Source organism: Coregonus clupeaformis, chromosome 13 (genome assembly GCF_020615455.1).
Source record: "Coregonus clupeaformis isolate EN_2021a chromosome 13, ASM2061545v1, whole genome shotgun sequence".
NCBI classification, from domain to species: Eukaryota; Metazoa; Chordata; class Actinopteri; order Salmoniformes; family Salmonidae; genus Coregonus; species Coregonus clupeaformis.
This window is the reverse complement of record NC_059204.1, coordinates 26,509,928-26,531,435: the sequence shown is the minus strand read 5'-3', so window position 1 is coordinate 26,531,435 and position 21,508 is coordinate 26,509,928. Positions and strand designations below refer to the sequence as shown.

The 21,508-nt window shown below is 41.5% G+C and overlaps 1 protein-coding gene across 5 annotated transcripts in view; it reads left to right on the top strand.

Moving 5' to 3' along the window:
• LOC121579831 (misshapen-like kinase 1) overlaps positions 1-21,508 on the top strand; it is a 47,274-nt gene that overhangs the window by 15,634 nt on the left and 10,132 nt on the right. For 3 of the 5 annotated variants that reach the window (XM_041894751.2, XM_041894755.2, XM_041894754.1), the window contains exons 2-12: positions 3,656-3,721; positions 5,232-5,414; positions 5,621-5,731; positions 5,864-5,954; positions 7,403-7,533; positions 7,618-7,672; positions 10,253-10,331; positions 12,058-12,233; positions 14,045-14,114; positions 14,465-14,678; positions 20,423-20,530. In XM_041894751.2, coding sequence (XP_041750685.2) covers positions 3,656-3,721; positions 5,232-5,414; positions 5,621-5,731; positions 5,864-5,954; positions 7,403-7,533; positions 7,618-7,672; positions 10,253-10,331; positions 12,058-12,233; positions 14,045-14,114; positions 14,465-14,678; positions 20,423-20,530 — 1,284 coding nt within the window. Of the gene's footprint in view, positions 1-3,655; positions 3,722-5,231; positions 5,415-5,620; positions 5,732-5,863; positions 5,955-7,402; positions 7,534-7,617; positions 7,673-10,252; positions 10,332-12,057; positions 12,234-14,044; positions 14,115-14,464; positions 14,679-20,422; positions 20,531-21,135; positions 21,223-21,508 lie in introns of all 5 variants that reach the window. The other 2 variants (XM_041894752.2, XM_041894753.2) reach the window with 1 other exon arrangement.

Below are 21,508 nucleotides of genomic sequence, written 5' to 3'. Positions count from 1 at the left end.
GTCAGTATATCGTCAAACAAAGACTAAGAAGCATCTAACAGGGTAGAGTATAGTTTGATAAAGGGTGATTTAATATATACCGGTATCTCTCACCAACACACTCTAGCAATTTAAGTACAACGAGTTACAGACCAGACCTCTCCATGCAATGCTATTTAATTCTCCATTTTGAGAGAGAGAGGGCTCTGAGAGAGATGATTCACTTGAGCTTATTGTTTGATAGCTGTCCTTATAACACCCACTCTTCCTGCTGCACATAAACACACACACATACACACACACACACACACACACACACACTCACATAGCCTGCAAGTATAACCTACAGTAGGCTAGTAATAGTGCATGACTATAATTTCTCTTTCTGTAGAAGACTAAAATATTACAGTGGTGTAGTTAGTAGAATAGGCTACATTCTTCATGAGACCCCACAACAGAACATTTCAGGTGGTCTGACAAGTGTCAACACACATTGAATCGACGCTTACCTTCAACTATCAAATCTGTTCTAGGCTATTTCTTGCCCGACCGCCCCCTTGCAGACACCGTTGTTGTTTTTCATTATTTGACGTTTTTGATGGTACAGTGTGAGTCTAAAGGCCTCATTATTTGTGAATGTGATAGGCCTACTTGTCCAGGGAGAGAGGAATACTAGCTGAATATTCAAATTGTCGGATAGCTGGTTTTCTCTAGGTAAGTACACACACATTAGGGGGGGTCTTCTGACACACGCAAAGATCCAACAGCATTGTCAATGGATGGAGTTTGCACTTCTGCACCCAAGTTAAGTTGTGGGAAGTGACGTTACCAGTTGGTCCACAATGTGTTGCTCTCATGCTCTGTCTGTGATCAGTGTTGACAGTTTGTTGCTGGTACAGCCCTCTGCACTCCTTAGCTTTAATACAGCTCCACCCTCCCCCTCAATCTCTTTCTTTCTTCCCTCTCTTCCCACTCTCTGTGTTGGACGTGGGCGATGCTGCCATCTCTCTCTCCTCCCTCTGGATGATCTCTATATTAGCCTCCTCTATTCCATCGTTCCCTTTCATCCCTGTCATTCCATTAATTTCCCCTATTTTGAACACTTGTACTCCAGTGCTTTTACTCCAACCCTTTTGGCAGTCTGTTGATCCTGCTTCTCCTGCTCATAGTGCTCCTCTTACACACAGTATAGATGAAGTAATTGGACCATTTGTCATTCCCATTAGGTATATGTTTATTTAATATTTTTCTCTCAAACCCCCTAGCTCTAATCTATTTATGCCTCATTCTCTTGTGCACCTCTCTCTCACCTCTCCTTGTATGATTTCCCTCTGTTAAAGACAGACACTTGAAAAAGTCAGGAATAGACAGACCCATTATTGAAACAATATGAAAGCAGGATGGTCACGCTGAACATTTACAACCTAAAGCAGCAGCAGCCCCACCGCCCACAGATCCTACACAGGCCATATTGAATCACACTGAAAGTGGAACCTTTGTCTGTTTTTTGCCCTCTCCAGGGAAAAAAGCGATGACTGATTTTAATATTTCGCTTGAAGTAGCCATTATGAATGTCACCTGTGGTTTTTATCTTATGGTGGGGATAAAATAGAAAAGTCAATTACTCCCTTTCCTATAATGCAAGTGGTGGATGGATGATGTCTAGAGCTTTTATGTGACTCAAAACATCTCAATATCTCTCAGGCCTCCTTATTTGTGTGGTCTAGGCCTACAGTGCCTTCAAAAAGTATTCATACCCCTTGACTTATTCCACATTTTGTTCTATTACAGCCTGAATTAAACATTTTATTAAATTGATTTTTTCTCTCGCCCATCTACACACAGTACCCCATAATGACTCCTAATGAGTGCCTTAGACCACTCCTGAGTGGTGCAGTGGTCTAAGGCACTGCATCGCAGTGCTAACTGTGCCACTAGAGATACTGGTTCGAATCCAGGCTCTGTCGCCGCCGGCCGCGACCGGGAGACTCATGGGCGGCGCACAATTGGCCCAGGTAGGGGAGGGAATGGCCGGCAGGGATGTAGCTCAGTTGATAGAGCATGGCGTTTGCAACGCCAGGGTTGTGGGTTCGATTCCCACGGGGGGGCAGTATAAAAAAAATATGTATTCACTAACTGTAAGTCGCTCTGGATAAGAGCGTCTGCTAAATGACTTAAATGTAAATGTAATGACAAATCGAAGACATGTTTTTATAATTTTTTTCAAATGTATTGAAAATGAAATGCAAAAATATCTAATTTACATAAATATTCACACCCCTGAGTCAATACTTTGTAGAAGCACCTTTGGCTGCGATTGCAGCTGTGAGTCTTTCTGGGTAAGTCTCTTAAGAGCTGGATTGTGCAACAAATTATTCAAGCTCTGTGAAATTGGTTGTTGATCATTGCTAGACAACCATTTTCAAGTCTTGCCATAGTTTTGACTTGAATCTACTTGAAAACCTAACTCAGCCACTCAGGAACATTCACTGTCTTCTTGGTAAGCAGCTCCAGTGTAGATCTGGCCTTCTGTTTTAGGTTATTGTCCTGCTGAAAGGTGGAAAGCAGACTGAACCAGGTTTTCCTTTTAGGATTTTGCCTGTGCTTAGCTTTTTTATCCTGAAAAACTCCCCAGTCCTTAACAATTACAAGCATACCCATAACATGATGCAGCCACCACTATGCTTGAACATATGGAGCGTGGTACTCAGTAATGTGTTGTGTTGGATTTGCCACAAACATAACACTTTGTATTCAGGACAAAAAGTTAATTGCTTTGACACATTTTTTGCAGGATTACTGTAGTGCCTTGTTGCAAACAGGATGCATGTTTTAGAATATTTGTAATATGTACAGGCTTCCCTTTCACTCTGTCAATTAGGTTAGTATTTTGGAGTAACTACAATGTTGTTGATCCATCCTCAGTTTTCTCCTATCACAGCCATTAAACTCTAACTGTTCTAAAGTTACTGTTGGCCTTATGATGAAATCCCTGAGCGGTTTCCTTCCTCTCCGGCAACTGAGTTAGGAAGGACATCTGTATCTTTGTAGTGACTGGTTGTATTGACACACCATCCAAAGTGTAATTAATAACTTCACCATGCTCAAAGGGATATTTTTTTTACCCATCTACCAATAGTTGCCCTTCTTTGCGAGGCATTGGAAAACCTCCCTGGTTTTTGTGGTTGAATCTGTGTTTGAAATTCACTGCTCGACTAAGGGACCTTAAAATTATCTGTATGTGTGCGGTACAGAGATTAACATGTTAAACACTATTATTGCACACAGTGAGTCCATGCAACTTATTATGTGACTTGTTAAGCACATTTTTGCTCCTCAACTTATTTAGGTTTGCCATAACAAAAGGGTTGAATACTTATTGACTCAAGACATTTCAGCTTTTCATTTTTAATTAATTTGTAAAAATGGGGTGTTGTGTGTGTGTAGGCCAGTGACAAATCGCAATTTAATCCATTTTAAATTCAGGCTGTAACACAACAGAATTTGGAAGAAGTAGAGGTGTGTGAATACTTTCTGAAGGCACTCTATATGTTTGCCAGTCTATTCAAATGCTCACCATGTCTGTCTCGCCATCTTGTCTCCCAGTCCGTCTGGCCTGGTGGTCTGGTGTCTCTCGGGCCGACTATCTTAATTAATCTGTCCATCTTTTTTCCAGGACCCAGCAGGGATCTTTGAGCTGGTGGAGGTGGTGGGCAATGGGACTTATGGACAGGTGTACAAGGTAAGACAAGACATATGGATGGGGCTTGGATCAGCGATCCAACATGGGAGGTGAGGGACACTGAACCACCGAGCCAGTTGAAGCTTATATTGAGGCTGTCTGAGTGGCTCCCCTTATCAAACACTCGTTGTGGTAGGAAGTCTGAGATTAGGCCAGATTAGTGCAGCTGTGCTGGACCACGCTGAGGCTGTCAGTCTGAGGAGCCGAGGAGACGGGTAGTGGTAATGAGAATATGGAGAGAAAGAAAATGATGTGGTGTAACATACAGCATAATCACTTTCAAAACAGATTTAACCAGGGCAGAGTTCCTTTAACTATTCGAATTTCTGCTCGAAGTTAGGATATATTTTTAGAGCTGACATCTGCTGTACTAGCCTTCAGTTTCTTGTTTTGATTGATTGAGAACTCTGTCTTAACTGGTCAAACTTTTGGGGGCCTGGAACACATTTTGTGATAGCAAAGTCATCAGGGACCCCCCTCATAATCATAACACAACTCGAGTGAGATGAGAAATGGCATACAAGGAGTTCTACTATGACTTTGGCAGGGCATGGCCGGACGAACCAAGTCTCGGGCCCTTGGAAGGAACCCTTTTTAGCAACATTTTCGAAAATAGTATTTTGCAGTTTTCAAGCTAATTTCCTGCAGTTCTACACATTTTGTCATGGGGCAGAGTTTTTGTTGTTGCAGATTTAAGGCCAAAATCCTGCAATTCGACACATTTTGAGACAGAGAGAATAAATATTAGTTTTGAAGCTTGAATTACTGTGCATTTATATTCAAAAACATTTTAAGAGGATACAATAAGTATTAAGTAGAAAAATGTATATTTGGTGGAGTACTGTGAATACCAATATCCCTTTGAGCCTCCCAGGCCCATGTTTCCCAGGGTTAAGAACATAAATGTTTGATTGAAGGAGCTATATGTAATATTTTTGCATTGTAATTTCAGAAAATGTCCTTAATATACCTACATTAATAGTGGAATGATGGTGTTTCACAATATTTCTCCCCCCCCAAAAGGCTATTGGGTACACACAAAATTGCATTCCAATGATGCAGCCTTCTTATTGGTCAAAAAAAGACAGACCGTCTCCTGTTGTCAAATTGACTTGTGTTTGCTGGCCCCAGTCAATTTGACAACGAGACGGCCCATCTTTTGTTGACCAATAAGAAGGCTGCACCAATAGAATGCAATTTTGTGTGTGCCACAAAAAAACGTTGGTGGAAAAAAATCTGTGAAACACTATCATTCCACTATTACTGTAGATATATTGAAGACATTTTCTGAAATTTCAATGCAAAAATATTACATATAGTACCTTTAATATTATTATATTGTATTACACCCTATAAACCTATTCCACGGATCCCTTGGCCAAAATTAGCTTAATCTGTTAGTAATATTCATAAAAAAAGATTTGGCCGCGGACCTCCTGCAGTACCTCTACAGACACCACTTTGAGAACCCCTGTGTTAAGATGATCAAGTCTGCTCTGCCTTTAATCAGGGGCGTCACGTTAAGACGGGCCAGCTGGCTGCCATCAAGGTAATGGACGTGACAGAGGAAGAAGAGGAAGAGATCAAGGCTGAGATCAACATGCTGAAGAAGTATAGCCATCACCGCAATATTGCCACCTACTACGGAGCATTCATCAAGAAGAGCCCACCTGGACACGATGACCATCTCTGGGTCAGTCTGATGGCTGTTGTCCCTGTCTGGTGGTATAATCTGAGGGAGAGCTTCATTATTTAATGGGCTCTCTCTGATATCCATGAATGGCTTAATGCACAGAAACAAGATTAGGATTACTGCAGGCAGCATTATTTATTACAGTGAACATTGCAGTGTGTCTGTGTGTATTTATGTGTGCTAAGTTCCTTCCTGTCTGTGTATAGCTGGTGATGGAGTTCTGTGGGGCGGGCTCTGTGACAGACCTGGTGAAGAACACCAAGGGCAACTCTCTGAAGGAGGACTGGATCGCTTACATCTGCAGAGAGATCCTCAGGGTGAGAACCACACTGCACCCAACTGTAGAACCATTACACAACAGTCTGAGTCTTTAGGCCAAGCACCATCACAGATTCCCTCCAGAGGGCGTCAAACCCCTGACTGAACTCTGACCCTTCTTTGATACCCAGGGCCTCTCGCACCTCCACCAACACAAGGTCATCCACAGAGACATCAAGGGCCAGAACGTGCTGCTGACGGAGAATGCAGAGGTCAAACTCGGTGAGATGATGGATGCTAAACTGTTCATGTGTTTGCTCTGCTGCTTCTTGTGTGTTGTTTACATGGGTTTATATGTACAGTGTGTTGGCTTGTTGTGATGAATATGTAATCCTGAGCCCTATACTATGAATCTAGTTTGAGGAGTTAGTGAGGTAACTTTGGTCAACTCTGAGTTCAACTCGGGATAACCGGTACCACAAAAGTGGCTCACCTTTTAGCCAGGTACATTTCTATGGCAACGAATCCTTCAGATCTAATCTGATCCAGGGCAGGCTAACTCAGGGCTAACTACATTTATCCTGAATGTAGTGTCTGAGCGGCGAGTTGAGGACCAATGAAATCAGATTCCCTCCCTCTCTCAAAGATGGCGTGATCATCCACTTCACCTGAACAGCTTCTATACCCAAGCCATAAGACTGCTAAATAGTTAGGTATATACTTAACGAATAGCTACCTGGACTATCTGCATTGACCCTTTTTGCACTCTTTTGACTGATCACATACGCTGCTACTGTTTATTATCTAGCCTGTTGCCTAGTCATTTTATACCTACCTATATGTACATGTCTACCTCAATAACCTCGTACCCCTGCACATTGACTCGGTACTGGTACCCCGTGTATATAGCCAAGTTATCGTTACTCATTGTGTATTTATTCCTTGTTATTATTTTTCTATTATTTCTCTTTTTCTCTCTGCATTGTTGGGAAGGGCCCGTAAGTAAGCACTACACTGTTAGTCTAGATTTGTTAAAATACCTATCACGTTGTATGACAAATGCACGTCACGCACAGAAACCTTTTGTATGACTTAATACAATTATTTTATCAATAGGAGTGTGGAGAAAGGTGGTCATGTATTGATAACCACATCAAAGCACACCAAAGTAATAAAATAAGGACGCCATTTCTGAAAGTCTATTTCGCACGATAGCCTGCTGAATTTGCAAGATACATTTTCTTTCATTTTGATTTCAGCAAAAATATAAATGTGGCACTGACTCTCCCATGGATTGATATTTCAGCATTTTCTCAATGAAGAGTTTGGCGTTCAACTAGCCACGTGCAAGATGCACGCGCAGTTACAAGCCTGCTAGAGTTAGCGGCAGGCGGTCGAGCAATATACACCGTAGTACGGATGAAGCCTGAGCTGGAATGGGAAGCTAACTGAAGCTGGCTAACTTTAGAAAACACTGAGTAGCTCTAGCTGGCTTCGTAGTATACCCCTCTGCTCTTTGTGCCTGTATGTTATCCTCCAGTGTGTGTTTACAGCAGATATCCTCAGTCTATACAATGTGCTTAATTGACTCACCCTCAGGCACACTATGTATTTGTATTATGTCTTTATCTACAACTTAATTCAATCAAGACTTGAAACGTCAAAAAAGAGAGAATAGCTGCTAATATTCTACTACTAATACTGACTTCTGTCCTCTTCACTGTGGCCAGTGGACTTTGGGGTGAGTGCTCAGCTGGACAGGACCGTTGGGCGCAGGAACACCTTCATCGGCACGCCTTATTGGATGGCCCCTGAAGTCATCGCCTGTGACGAGAACCCTGACTCCACCTATGACTACAGGGTAATGACCCCTTTCCATCCTACCGTGTGTCTGTGTCTGTCTGTGTTTGAGAGTGGCTACTAATTCTCACCTGTGTGTCCACAGAGTGATATCTGGTCCCTGGGGATCACAGCCATAGAGACGGCAGAGGGAGCTCCTCGTAAGTACAGTGCACCCACACACACATCTGACTCCACTTTATTACCCTATTCATCTACAAACACACAGACACGCAGCCACAAAACAGCTTTATCTCCAACTCTCAAGAACACATTCCGCATAACATAAGCCTGCAGTGGAGAGATTGAATAATCTTCCTCACAAATTATAAAACTCCTGTCTCATTATTGGCCCATAAATCAAGCCCTGTGTTTAAGAGATGGCTCATTCACCACTGTGCTGCTCGTGTAATATACGAGGTGAGGGGGCTATTGATCGGTGGTGCTAGAGTGCCTACTTTATATCAAACCGCAAAACACAACTACAAGCATATACAGTGCATTCGGAAAGTATTCAGACCCCTTGACTTTTTCCACATTTTGTTACGTTACATCCTTATTCTGAAATTGATTAAATAAAATGTTTTCCTCATCAATCTACACATAAATGGCAAAGCAAAAACAGGTTTTTAGAAATTTTAGCGAATGTATAAGAACTTAAAAACAGAAATACCTTATTTACATAAGTATTCAGACCTTTTGCTATGAGACTCGAAATTGAGCTCAGGTGCATCCTGTTTCCATTGATCATCCTTGAGATCAACTGTGGTAAATTCAATTGATTGGACATGATTTGCGAAGTCACACACCTGTCTATATAATATATTTTGAATTCAGGCTGTAACACAACAAAATGTGGAATAATTCAAGGGGTATGAATACTTTCTGAAGGCACTGTATCACCGCACACTGGTCCCACTGTAGGCAGCTTTGAAGGGGGGATGCCTGCCTGGAGAAGGAGTCTCTCTTGGCAGCCTGGTGCTCCTGCTGTTGCTGTGCCCACCCAGTATGCATGACATAGCCCATGGGTCGTTCCATGAAATTAGTGCCTTTTTGTGTCCCTTTTGATATTTTAAGTAGAAATTGTGCACAAAATGTTTATTTTAAAAGCCTGTGATATTAAATGAAGAGCCCTCTATATAGACCACATGAAAAATTAAATTATTCTGATTTTTTTATATGAATGAAGACTTGCTAAAATTAAGCATTTTGACATAACCCTCTGTGCACCCTTTGTGACTTCTAGGAAGATTTTTACCCACTTAAGTTTTCACCATCATTGTAAAGCCCTAGTTATTATGTTGCTTTGACAAAGTCATTTCTTGCAATTATTATTTATTTAATGTTATTATTGATTCCTTTTAAGGTGAAACAAAAAAAACTGTTCCCTCATTTTAAGGTCAACCCTGTTACGTGAACTGAACGCATTTTAATATGGTGAAACTGTTCATTTAAAAAAAAAAAAATGCAACATCTTATGGTCAAACCCTAGTATAAAAGCAGGTGAGCTGGTTCTACTCTTTTTGGCCATGTTCTGGTGTTTTGTGGTAGAAAACTGAGTGGGTCAAGCATAACACGTCAACCCTGTTACCCATAGATAGACAGGCTAGAAATGTTTTAATTTAATTTATGAAGCTTGCATTCAATTTCCCCTCGCTGTTGCACACATACTTCCATTCCCCCTGTCACAAGGGGATTCATGGCAGATTTGAAGATGAAATTGTCAACCGTGTTACTTTACTTGGCACTTAATAGTCATTTATTTTATTTAACCTCTTGAGATGGGGATTTTATTTATTTATTCAGTTGAACATGTGCTCTTTATGACAGAATGTTAAAATTTGGTGAAACACAATTTTTATTTTTATCACCAAGTTACACAACTCAAAAGGCACCCAATTGGTGAAACATCCCCCTTACAGGCAGGTCAACAGTCAAGGGCTGTTATTGTTGCAAGGCCTGTTGTCGATGGTGTGCTGTCATGAATTATGCAACATGGACTTACATTCTCACTAATACTGTGTTAGTTTCTACTGGTTACTGTGGGATACTACTGGCTAATTGTTAGCTAGCATTGCTGTTGTTTTTCAAAACCTTACCAAACCACCCTGTGGTCTGACAGGAGCAGAATGGTTTCACTTATTTGAACAAACCAATATACATTCTGTTGTGTTGACTAGATGTGCAAAACAGGTTAAATGTGCCCGTCTGTCTGTACAGGCGTCTGTCTGTACAGGTATCACATTTCAGTTCCCACAGATACATATACGGCACAAACCCTACATGTCGACAGTAAGGAACGACCAACTTAAACTGGTCATGTAATCATTGTGTAGTCACAAAGTGCTGAAATGAAACCCACTGCATGCCTTGGGCAGTATCAGAAGTAATGCCAGTGTATGCATTTTATTGTTGAGCTGATAACCTAACCAGACAGATTTGCTAGCTACGCTGGGAAGACAATGAGTAACAGTGTTGCTCAAACAAGACAATGGGGCAATAGGTGTGAGGCAACAAAGTAAGGATCGGGATTAGGAAGACCACAGATATTGACTGGGAGTACCTAGGCTGTTAGTGTCACAATTATCTGCATAAAATGATGTGATCTATTACAACTTTATACTGTATAGTAATATACTACTGGTATTTAAATGCTTTTTGGATTGAAATGCTTGGTGGATATAATACCAATCCATAATACCCTTCCCCCATATCTCTCTCTCCCCCCTCTCCCTCTCCAGCTCTGTGTGATATGCACCCTATGAGAGCTCTGTTCCTCATCCCGAGGAACCCCCCTCCCAAACTCAAGTCCAAGAAGTGGTGAGTGTGCTGTTTGGTTCCTGCTGTTATTTTTTCTGAAACTTCAGTTTTATTTAAGGACCTAGCTATTTTGTATTGGCTCCCCTCCCCACCCTCCGTCCCTTCCTATGCAGTGATAAGATTATTTCCTTACCCTAGCCCTGCTGCGCTTTACTGAACTATTTACGTCCAACACCAACTGGCCATGGATTCGTTTCATATACTGTACTTACCACTGGAAGTTCAGTGGCATGTCAGAAATGTTATCACTAAGAGTAATAAAGTGCTCACCAACCTTTTCTGAGTCAAGATTAGGGCTGTGGCGGTCATGACATTTTGTCAGTCAGTTATAGTAATGCAAAAGACTGCCGGTCTCACGGTAATTGACTGTTAATTAACATAAACACATTTAGTATCTCCAGGCCTCAACACATACAAGCCACTGATACGCGCCTTTGGAACATCTACATTTAAAAAAGTATAATAAATCAATTTAATATACACCACCACAATAAATCCATTATTTATTTTAGTCAGGTCTAAAGAAACATTTTGATATGAAGAAAATGTTGATAAAATAAACAGGATATGAGTTGGCCTACTGTAGGCGTATGTTATTTGGCTATTCTCCATGCCATAGGCTTTAGGCTTGTTCATTTAGCTGACAAGATATGCTTATGTCCCGTGCCATTATTTTATTTTATTTTATAGTAAGAAGAATATAATTGAACAAAGCTGAATAAAGTAGAACGGATCTTTTTACCATTACAGAGCGAGTGTGCATATGAAGTGGCTAGGTTGAGCGTAAAAGTGATAATTTGAAACAGGTCCTATATGCTAGATTTAGAGTTATTTGGCAACTTTAGTTGTGAATTTACATTTTTTACATTTTTAGTCATTTAGAGATTATACAGAGCAAATGTTAAGTGCCTGCTCAGCACTCCATTACCACGATCCACTTTGTCGAAGATACAAACCTTAGGATGCCTTAGAAATCAAAAGATGTATGGGCTGCATGATGCGACTATAGACTATTGATGATTTGAGAAAGTAGCAAAAAAAGCTTGCTCTCTGTTCCTTGTGTAATCAGTCAGTTAACATGACCTTTATGAATGCTTATTTTGATTACAAAAATGCTTCAAAATTCACAATTGATCTCATATAACAAAATGTGTAAGCTCTTCTAAGCCTGTGTTTACCACATACCTTATTTTCTGTGTTTATCCCCCAAAAACTATTCTTTCCCCATTAATTCCCCCCATATGAATGGCTGAACGAACCAGAGGTAACTCATTTCCGTTTTTTAGGACTACAAGCTGGGGAGCTCTATTAGTCCAGTGGTCACCAACTAGTCGATCTCCAAGTCATTCATAGTCGATCACCAAACATTTCTGTACAGAACCCAATGATAAAAGCCTTGCGTTCCCATGAAAATAACAGTGAAAGATCTACCTAAAGGAGCACTGTTGTACATTGCCACTTTAAATGTATGGACACTCTGACTGTCTTTCTGTCTCTATTTCACTCTCCCACGCACACCTTTCCTGTTCTTCTCCTCTTTTTCTGAACACTCATCTTGGGATAGTTTTCATTCCCAATTACATGTGACCTACAGGAGATACCAGGCCTCCTAAAAGTCCCACTCACAACAGCTGTCCTATCTCTCTCCACCAAACAGCTGTTACTCAACACCCCCCTCTGCCTCACCTGACTCTGACCCTCGTTAATCCCCCCCCCCCCCCACCAGGTCTAAGAAGTTTATAGACTTTATTGAGGGCTGCCTGGTGAAGACGTACACCAGCCGGCCATCCACAGAGCAGCTCCTGAAGCACTCGTTCATCCGGGACCAGCCCACGGAGCGCCAAGTCCGCATCCAGCTCAAAGACCACATTGACCGCACACGCAAGAAGAGGGGAGAGAAGGGTGAGAGAGGGAAGGGCCGGCCTGAGGCCTCTGTAATTTGGGTTGAGCTATTTTGTGTTTTCCATGTCTGTGTGCATAATGGTTGATTGAGACTGAGGGTGGGGTGTATTATGGTATGGAGACTGAGGGTGGGGTGTATTATGGTCATAATAAGTACGTATGTTTGCAGTACTACAGTGCATTCGGAAAGTATTCAGACCCATTCACTTTTTCCACATTTTGTTACGTTACAGCCTTGTTCTAAAATTGATTAAATTACATTTTTTCCTCATCAATCTAAAAACAATACCCCATAATGTCAAAGAAAAAACGGCTAATTAGCAAATGTATCAAAATTTAAACAAACTGAAATACCTTATTTACAGAAGGATTCCGACACTTTGCTATGAGACTCGAAATTGAGCTCAGGTCCTGTTTCCATTGATCATCCTTGAGATGTTTCTACAACTTGATTGGAGTCCACCTGTGGTAAATTCAATTGATTGGACATGATTTGGAAAGGCACATGCCTTTCTAAATAAGGTCCCACAGTGGACAGTGCATGTCAGAGCAAAAACCAAGCCATGAGGTCGAAGGAATTGTCCGTAGAGCTCCGAGACAGGATTGTGTCGAGGCACAGATCTGGGGAAGGGTACCAAAACATTTTTGCAGCATTGAAGGTCCCCAAGAACACAGTGGCCTCCATCATTATTAAATGGGAGAAGTTTGGAACCACCAAGACTCTTCTTAGAGCTGGCCGCCCGGCCAAACTGAGCAATCGGTGGAGAAGGGCCTTGGTCAGGGAGGTGACCAAGAACCCAATGGTCACTCTGACAGAGCTCCAGAGTTCCTCTGTGGAGATGGGAGAACCTTCCAGAAGGACAACCATCTCTGCAGCACTCCACCAATCAGGCCTTTATGGTAGAGTGGCCAGACGGAAGCCACTCCTCAGTAAAAGGCACATGACAACTCGCTTGGAGTTTGCCAAAAGGCACCTAAAGGACTCTCAGACCATGAGAAACAAGATTTTCTGGTCTGATGAAACCAAGATTGAACTCTTTGGCCTGAATGCCAAGCGTCACATCTGGAGGAAACCTGGCACCATCCCTACGGTGAAGCATGGTGGTGGCAGCATCATGCTGTGGGGATGTTTTTCAGCGGCAGGGACTGGGAGACTAGTCAGGATTGAGGGAAAGATGAATACAGAGAGATCCTTAATGAAAACCTGCTCCAGAGCGCTCAGGACCTCAGACTAGGGCGACGGTTCACCTTCCAACAGGACAACGACCCTAAGCACACAGCCAAGACAACGCAGGAGTGGCTTCGGGACAAGTCTCTGAATGTCCTTGAGTGGCCCGGACTTGAACCCGATCGAACATCTCTGGAGAGAACATGAAAATAGCTGTGCAGCGACGCTCCCCATCCAACCTGACAGAGCTTGAGAGGATCTGCAGAGAATAATAGGAGAAACTCCCCAAATACAGGTGTGCCAAGCTTGTAGTGTCATACCCAAGAAGACTCAAGGCTGTAATCGCTGCCAAAGGTGCTTCAACAAAGTACTGAGTAAAGGGTCTGAATGCTTATGTAAATGTGATATCTCCATTATTATTTTTATACATTTGCTAAAATGTCTAAAAAACGGTTTTTGCTTTGTCATTATGGGGTATTGTGTATAGATTGATGAGGGGGAAAAACAAACAATTTAATCAATTTTAGAATAAGGCTGTAACGTAACAATGTGGAAAAAGTCAAGGGGTCTGAATACTTTCCGAATGCACTGTATATGCTATACGTTCTAATTTCTGTTCTATCTCTCACTCTCTTTGTTTCAGAGGAGACAGAGTATGAGTACAGTGGCAGTGATGAGGAGGATGAGAACCGTGGGGAAGACGGAGAGTCCAGGTAACACAACACTCCCCCAATAACGTTACTACCCAATGCAATACCCCAGGAATATAAGGTCACAGTGTCCTGAGATGAATGACACAATCTCTTGCTTCTCTACTATGATCTCTCCATCACCTCATCCTACTATATTTCTCTGTCTATCTGCGTCGTCCTCTCTAACCCTTCCACCTCTCTAACCCTTCCACCTCTCTAACCCTTCCACCTCTCTAACCCTTCCACCTCTCTAACCCGTCCACCTCTCTAACCCTTCCACCTCTCTAACCCTTCCACCTCTCTAACCCTTCCACCTCTCTAACCCTTCCACCTCTCTAACCCTTCCACCTCTCTCTCTCTCTGTCCTCTAGTACCTCCATCCTGAATGTGCCTGGTGAGTCGACATTGAGGCGGGACTTCCTGCGTCTGCAGCAGGAGAACAAGGAGCGGTCGGAGGCTCTGAAGAGACAGCAGGCCCAGCTGGCTGCCCAGCGCCGAGACCCAGAGGAACACAAGAGACAGCTGCTGCACGACCGACAGAAACGCATCGAGGAGCAGAAAGAACAGCGCCGCCGCCTGGAAGAGGTAATACACACAGGCCTTTTATTCATTAGATTTGCTCACCTCCTGCGCCCTCTCTCCTCCGTCCTCTCTCACCTCCTTTTGAAAAAGGTAAAAGTTAATCGAGGAGAGTCGGAGAGGGAAAGTGGACAAATGCGCTCGTATGAAATGACTCTCCTTCTCGACTCGCGCGTCATCAGGCAAATGACATTTACAGGGGTGGATTCCCAAATAAATGTGTAAAGTGATCAAATGTCTTGCATAACTATCGCTATTTTATCCAGCTATTTATGTCACAGTAGCCAGGTTTACTGGGCTTGTACTAGGCTGTTATGTATATTGCCATAACACACTGTACAGTGTTTTTGGAGATACCGTTATACAGCGTGATATGAAGGTTGCTAATTTAGCAAGTTGGCCACGATATCTATATTACATTTTTGATTAATTATAATAATACATCATTTTACATAATTTCTGTGCCAACTAAAATAATTCCACTGGATTTAAATCTCAGATGTTGGATTCACCACATACAGTATGCAGTAGATGGGAATTGATTATCACAAGGTCAGGTATCAACCTTTCTTCATGGAGAGATTTTTTATTTTTATCGCTGAATGTTCTCTGGAGATAGATCAACAAGAGAAGACAAGCATCTTAAATGTAAAACATGTCATTAGCAAGTTCTATCTTGTTTTAATACAACAAAGAGGCAGCCTCTCTTAAGGGAGATACTTTAATAGGGAGGCTGTAGTGTCTTTTGAGAAGGCGGCTTAAAACTATTCAGGGCGATATCAATTAAAGTGATGCTCTAAAGTGATGCTCCAGAGGTTTTGTATAATTTCAGCCAGTAGTTTTAAAATTAGTGCTCACGAACCAAAACGGGCCCCCGAGAATTGTACACAATTGTGTACTACGTCATGCAATTCGTATGATATGTTACGAATAGGAATTTGTACAGTATGTTAAGAATTAGTAAGTGCTTAAGATCCCGGACTGCATCTTTAACCATTCAACCTTATTCTCAACTGACTGGCAGAGCATGTTTTGACAATGGTTTTGACAAAATTCTTCACTTGAACTTAATTGGTCAACTCCCCCAGCCCTCCTGCATCAATTAACATACTTTGTATATTTTTGGGTTGCTGCGGTTCAGTGTTGTGGCACTCTAACTTTGCTCACTCGGGGCTGTAAGAAAACTCAGTCACCAAAGATATGGGATAAGAGGCAGGAATTCAGTTGGTGAGGGATTAATATTGCACCATTCCTGTTAGTAGAGACATTGAAGAGTAGGAATATTGTCAAAGACTCCAGCCACCCTAGTCATAGACTGTTCTCTCTGCTACCTCACGGCAAGCGGTACCGGAGCACCAAGTCTAGGTCCAAAAGGCTTCTTAACAGCTTCTACCCCCAAGCCATAAGACTCCTGAACAGCTAATCATGGCTACCCGGACTATTTGCGTTGCCAACCCCCTCTTTTACGCTGCTGCTACTCTGTTTATTATTTATGCATAGTCACTTTAACTCTACCCACATGTACATATTACCTCGACTAACCAGTGCCCCTGCACATTGACTCTGTACTGGTACCACCTGTATATAGCTTCCCTACTGTTATTTTATTTTACTGCTGCTCTTTAATTATTTTCTATTTGTTTGTTTTTTTACTTATCTATTTATTACTTAACACTTGTTTTTTCTTTACTGCATTGTTGGTTAAGGGCTTGTAAGCATTTCACTGTAAGGTCTACACCTGTTGTATTCGGCGCATGTGGCAAATAAAATTTGATTTCATTATGAAAATAAATAGTTAAAATGTAAAAAGCCTAAAAAGCAAGAATTTTGTAAAAATGTGCTTAACCAGGCAGTTGATACTGTATGTAATAAAAGGAAACTGCACTTTGTCATATTATCTCCAAATCTCTGAATATGTGGGAAACATGGTAGAAGAACCTGGATCATATGAAATGTATCATTCATTTTGAGGGACATTGCACTATACACCACCTGAAAACACATTCATTTCAAAGTAATTGAATATTAATGTTTGGACATAAATTACCATAATTTGTTAAAATTTGATATCAATCCTCATTTACCAAAGCTTACAAACCTATAAACTCCATTGAAGCAGACCTAAAGTATTTTTAAAAAATATTGTTGAGATGCTATGCAAATTGCAATTCTAATATACAAAACATTAAGAACACCTTCCTAATATTGGTGAAGAGACAGAATCATTAGATCATTTGTTTTGGTACTGTCCATATGTAGCTTTTTTTTGGTCGCAGGTCCAGGAATGGCTGAAGAATTGCAACATTTACCAGGCGCTAACTCTGTAGGTAGCACTAATGGGTGATTTGAAAAGTCAGTCAATCGATCAATAATATATAATACTTTTAGCAAAAAAATGTATGTTTAATTTACAATCTGTAGAAACTATGAGAATAGAAAGGTTCAGAACTTTTGTGAAACAGCACAGTTGAAAAATATATGGCAAATAGAAATCCAATATGGATGGTGTTAAGAGATAGATGGGAGGGGTTGAATGGCACTGAAGGGTGGGATTAATAAAAACTAATGTAAAATATACTGTGTCCGTAAAATGTGTATAGGTTCAGAGCTTTTGTGAAACAGCACAGTTAAAAAATATATGGCAAATAGAAATCAAACTGGATGGTCTTCAGAAATAGATGGGAGGGGTTGAAGGTAGCGGAAGGATAGGAGTAAAAACAAACACAAGATAACTATTGTAAAATAGATTGTGTCCGTAAAATATATGTATAAGCAGGAAGTAGAAGCCGAAGTGTTGTTGTTCATTAGTTTACTCCAATTAGGGGAGGGGTGGTAGGGTTAGTGGAAAATAATAAAGGAAAATATATTTGAAAAATATGTAGGGTACCAGTCAAAAGTTTGGACACCTACTCACTGAAGGTGTTAAACAAATGTTATATTTGAGATTCCTCAAAGTAGCCACCCTTTGCCTTGATGACAGCTTTGCACACTCTTGGCATTCTCTCAACCAGCTTCACCTGGAATGCTTTTCCAACAGTCTTGAAGGAGTTCCCACATATGCTGAGCACTTGTTGGCTGCTTTTCCTTCACTCTGCGGTCCAACTCATCCCAAACCATCTCAATTGGATTGAGGTCGGGTGATTGTTGAGGCCAGGTCATCTGATGCAGCAATCCATCACTCTCCTTCTTGGTAAAATAGCCCTTACAGAGCCTGGAGGTGTGTTGGGTCATTGTCCTGTTGAAAAACAAATGATAGTCCCACTAAGCGCAAACCAGATGGGATGGCACATCACTGCAGAATGCTGTGGTAGCCATGCTAGTTTAGTGTGCCTTCATGCTTCACTGTGGGAACCACACATGTGGAGATCATCCGTTCACCTACTCTGCATCTCACAAAGACATGGCGGTTGGAACCAAAAATCTCTCTATGTACAGTTGAAGTCGGAAGTTTACATACACTTAGGTTGGAGTCATTAAAACTCGTTTTTCAACCACTCCAGAAATGTCTTGTTAACAAACTATAGTTTTGGCAAGTTGGTTAGGATATCTACTTTGTTTATGACAAAAGTAATTTTTCCAACAATTGTTTACAGACAGAATATTTCACTTATAATTCACAGTATCACAATTCTAGTGGGTCATAAGTTTACATACACTAAGTTGACTGTGCCTTTTAAACAGCTTGGAAAATTCCAGAAAATTATGTCATGGCTTTAGAAGCTTCTGACAGGCTAATTGACATCATTTGAGTCAATTGGAGGTGTACCTGTGGATGTATTTCAAGGCCTACCTTCAAACTCAGTGCCTCTTTGCTTGACACCATGGGAAAATCAAAAGAAATCAGCCAAGACCTCAGAAAAAAAATTGTAGACCTCCACAAGTCTGGTTCATCCTTGGGAGCAATTTCCAAATGCCTGAAGGTACCCCGTTCATCTGTACAAACAATAGTACGCAAGTATAAACACCATGAGACCACGCAGCCGTTATACCGCTCAGGAAGGAGACGCGTTCTGTCTCCTAGAAATGAACGTACTTTGGTGCGAAAATTGCAAATCAATCCCAGAACAACAGCAAAGGATCTTGTGAAGATGCTGGAGGAAACATGTACAAAAGTATCTATATCCACAGTAAAACAAGTCCTATATTGACATAACCTGAAAGGCCGCTCAGCAAGGATGAAGCCACTGTTCCAAAACCGCCATAAAAAAGCCAGACTACGGTTTGCAACTGCACATGGGGACAAAGATCGTACTTTTTGGATAAATGTCTTCTGGTCTGATGAAACAGAAATAGAACTGTTTGGCCATAATGACCATCGTTATGTTTGGAGGAAAAAGGGGGTACTTGCAAGCCGAAGAACACCATCCCAACCGTGAAGCACGAGGGTGGCAGCATCATGCTGTGGGGGTGCTTTGCTGCAGGAGGGACTGGTGCACTTCACAAAATAGATGGCATCATGAGGAAGGAAAATTATGTGGATATGTTGAAGCAACATCGCAAGACATCAGTCAGGAAGTTAATGCTTGGTCGCAAATGGGTCTTCCAAATGGACAATGACCCCAAGCATACTTCCAAAGTTGTGGCAAAATAGCTTAAGGACAACAAAGTAAAGGTATTGGAGTGGCCATCACAAAGCCCTGACCTCAATCCGAGCAAGGAGGCCTACAAACCTGACTCAGTTACACCAGCTCTGTCAGGAGGAATGGGCCAAAATTCACCCAACTTATTGTGGGAAGCTTGTGGAAGGCTACCCGAAACGTTTGACCCAAGTTAAACAATTTAAAGGCAATGATACCAAATTGAGTGTATGTAAACTTCTGACCCACTGGGAATGTGATGAAATAAATAAAAGCTGAAATAAATCATTCTCTCTACTATTATTCTGACATTTCACATTCTTAAAATAAAGTGGTGATCCTAACTGACCTAAGACAGGGACTTTTTACTAGGATTAAATATCAGGAATTGTGAAAAACTGAGTTTAAATGTATTTGGCTAAGGTGTATGTAAACTTCCGACTTCAACTGTATGTATACAGTACCAGTCAAAAGTTTGGAGACACCTATTCATTCCAGGGTTTTTATTTTATTTTTACTATTTTCGACATTTGTAGAATAATAGTGAAGACATCAAAACTATGAAATAACACATGGAATCATGTATTAACCAAAAAAGTGACTAACTTCTGTATGCTAACTAGCTTATATGAACCAGAGTCAGCGTTTAGCAGCCATTTACCGCATCTATGGCATTGCTGGTATGGCCGTATTTCGACTTCTCAACAGCCTGGTAGAGCTCTGTTGCACATCAAGTTGAAAAAAATAATATTGAAAGTTCCTATTTGAGTTCTTAGTAGTAGGAATTTAAGTTTTTAATAATACAAAAATATATATATATATATTTTTTTTATTATTATTATTTTTTAATGTTTTATAAGAGACAGTTAAAGGGTTAAAAAAACAACTGGCCAAGTGTTTGAATCAGGGAGCAGGTCAGTCTCAGAGAAGGAGCAGGGCTGCAGTGGCTGGCAGTACATGTGTGACTCACGACCAACATCTCCTTCCTCCTCCTTCCGTTCTCTTTCTCTCTCGCTTGCTCTCTCTCACACCTTTTATTTCCTCTCCCAGTGGAGGAAAAAAACTAACGGTTTATGCAAAAGAAAGGCATCCATTCTAACCACAACCTAATGTGCAAAAGTGGCCTCTACTCATTTCTCTCCCTCTCTCTCCTGTCATCCCTCTCCCTCTCAGCAACAGAGAAAAGAGCGAGAGATGGTGAGACAGCAAGAAAAGGGCCCCCATCGGAGACTTGACGATATAAGGAGGGAGGAGGATAGGAGGCTGGCCGAAAGGGAGCAGGTAACCAACCACGAGAAGCTCAGGAGCACAATCAGCCAATTGAGGAGAGGTGTGGGCGAAGCCTACTCTGCAGGCTACTGCAAGCCACTCTGGCTGTGGAATGTCTGTGAGCTGGTTGCCATGGCAGCAGTGATCTAAATTAGTGTATTTATACAGAGATGAGTTTTCTGTGGGTGAGCTCAGTTTCTGCGTCTCTCTTTTGCTTCGTTTCCGCTCTACCTTAGTAACACTGTGACTGGCATTATATCACAGTCAACCTACGTTTTATAATCAATTCTCCTTTTCTCCATAAACCGTTTAACTCTCCTACCATTGCCCGTTTCTTCACGATAACTAACCTGCATCGAGTCCTAAATGAAGAAGTGATGCAATTTATATGGATTTGTATTGTAGAGTCAAACAGTCTAACTGTAAAAACGAATACCGTTTGCAGTAGCTTTTAGTTTACCTGTAGAACTTTAAAGCCTTGACAAATCACTAGGGCTGTGTACTAACTAGTGTATGACAGTCATAATTCCCCCCTACATCGTGGTCTATTTATATCTATCCTCTTCTTCTCCATTGTCTTTCCTTTCCCTCTTCACCCCTCCTCCACCTCTCTTCAGGAGTTCATAAGACATAAGTTAGAGGAGGAACAGCGGCAGTTAGAAATCCTTCAGCAGCAGCTGCTTCAGGAGCAGGCACTGCTCATGGTAACTCTCTTCCTTCCTTTATCCTGCAGTCACCTCCTCTCCTCAGCCCTAGTCTACCCCTACCTCTGCCTGCAGTGCATACTGCTTACCCTCTTCCTCCTCCTACTGGCACTTCACACCTCTCGCCACTAGAGGCATCAAACACGCCAGTTTGATGGTTTGCACTAACGCACTGTATTTTGCTCCTTACTTTACGAAATAATGTATTGAGAGAACTGGAGAATCATTGAGAGAACCCTGAGAATAAGGCCCTTGTCTATGTATACCCTGCATGATGTCCCCATCT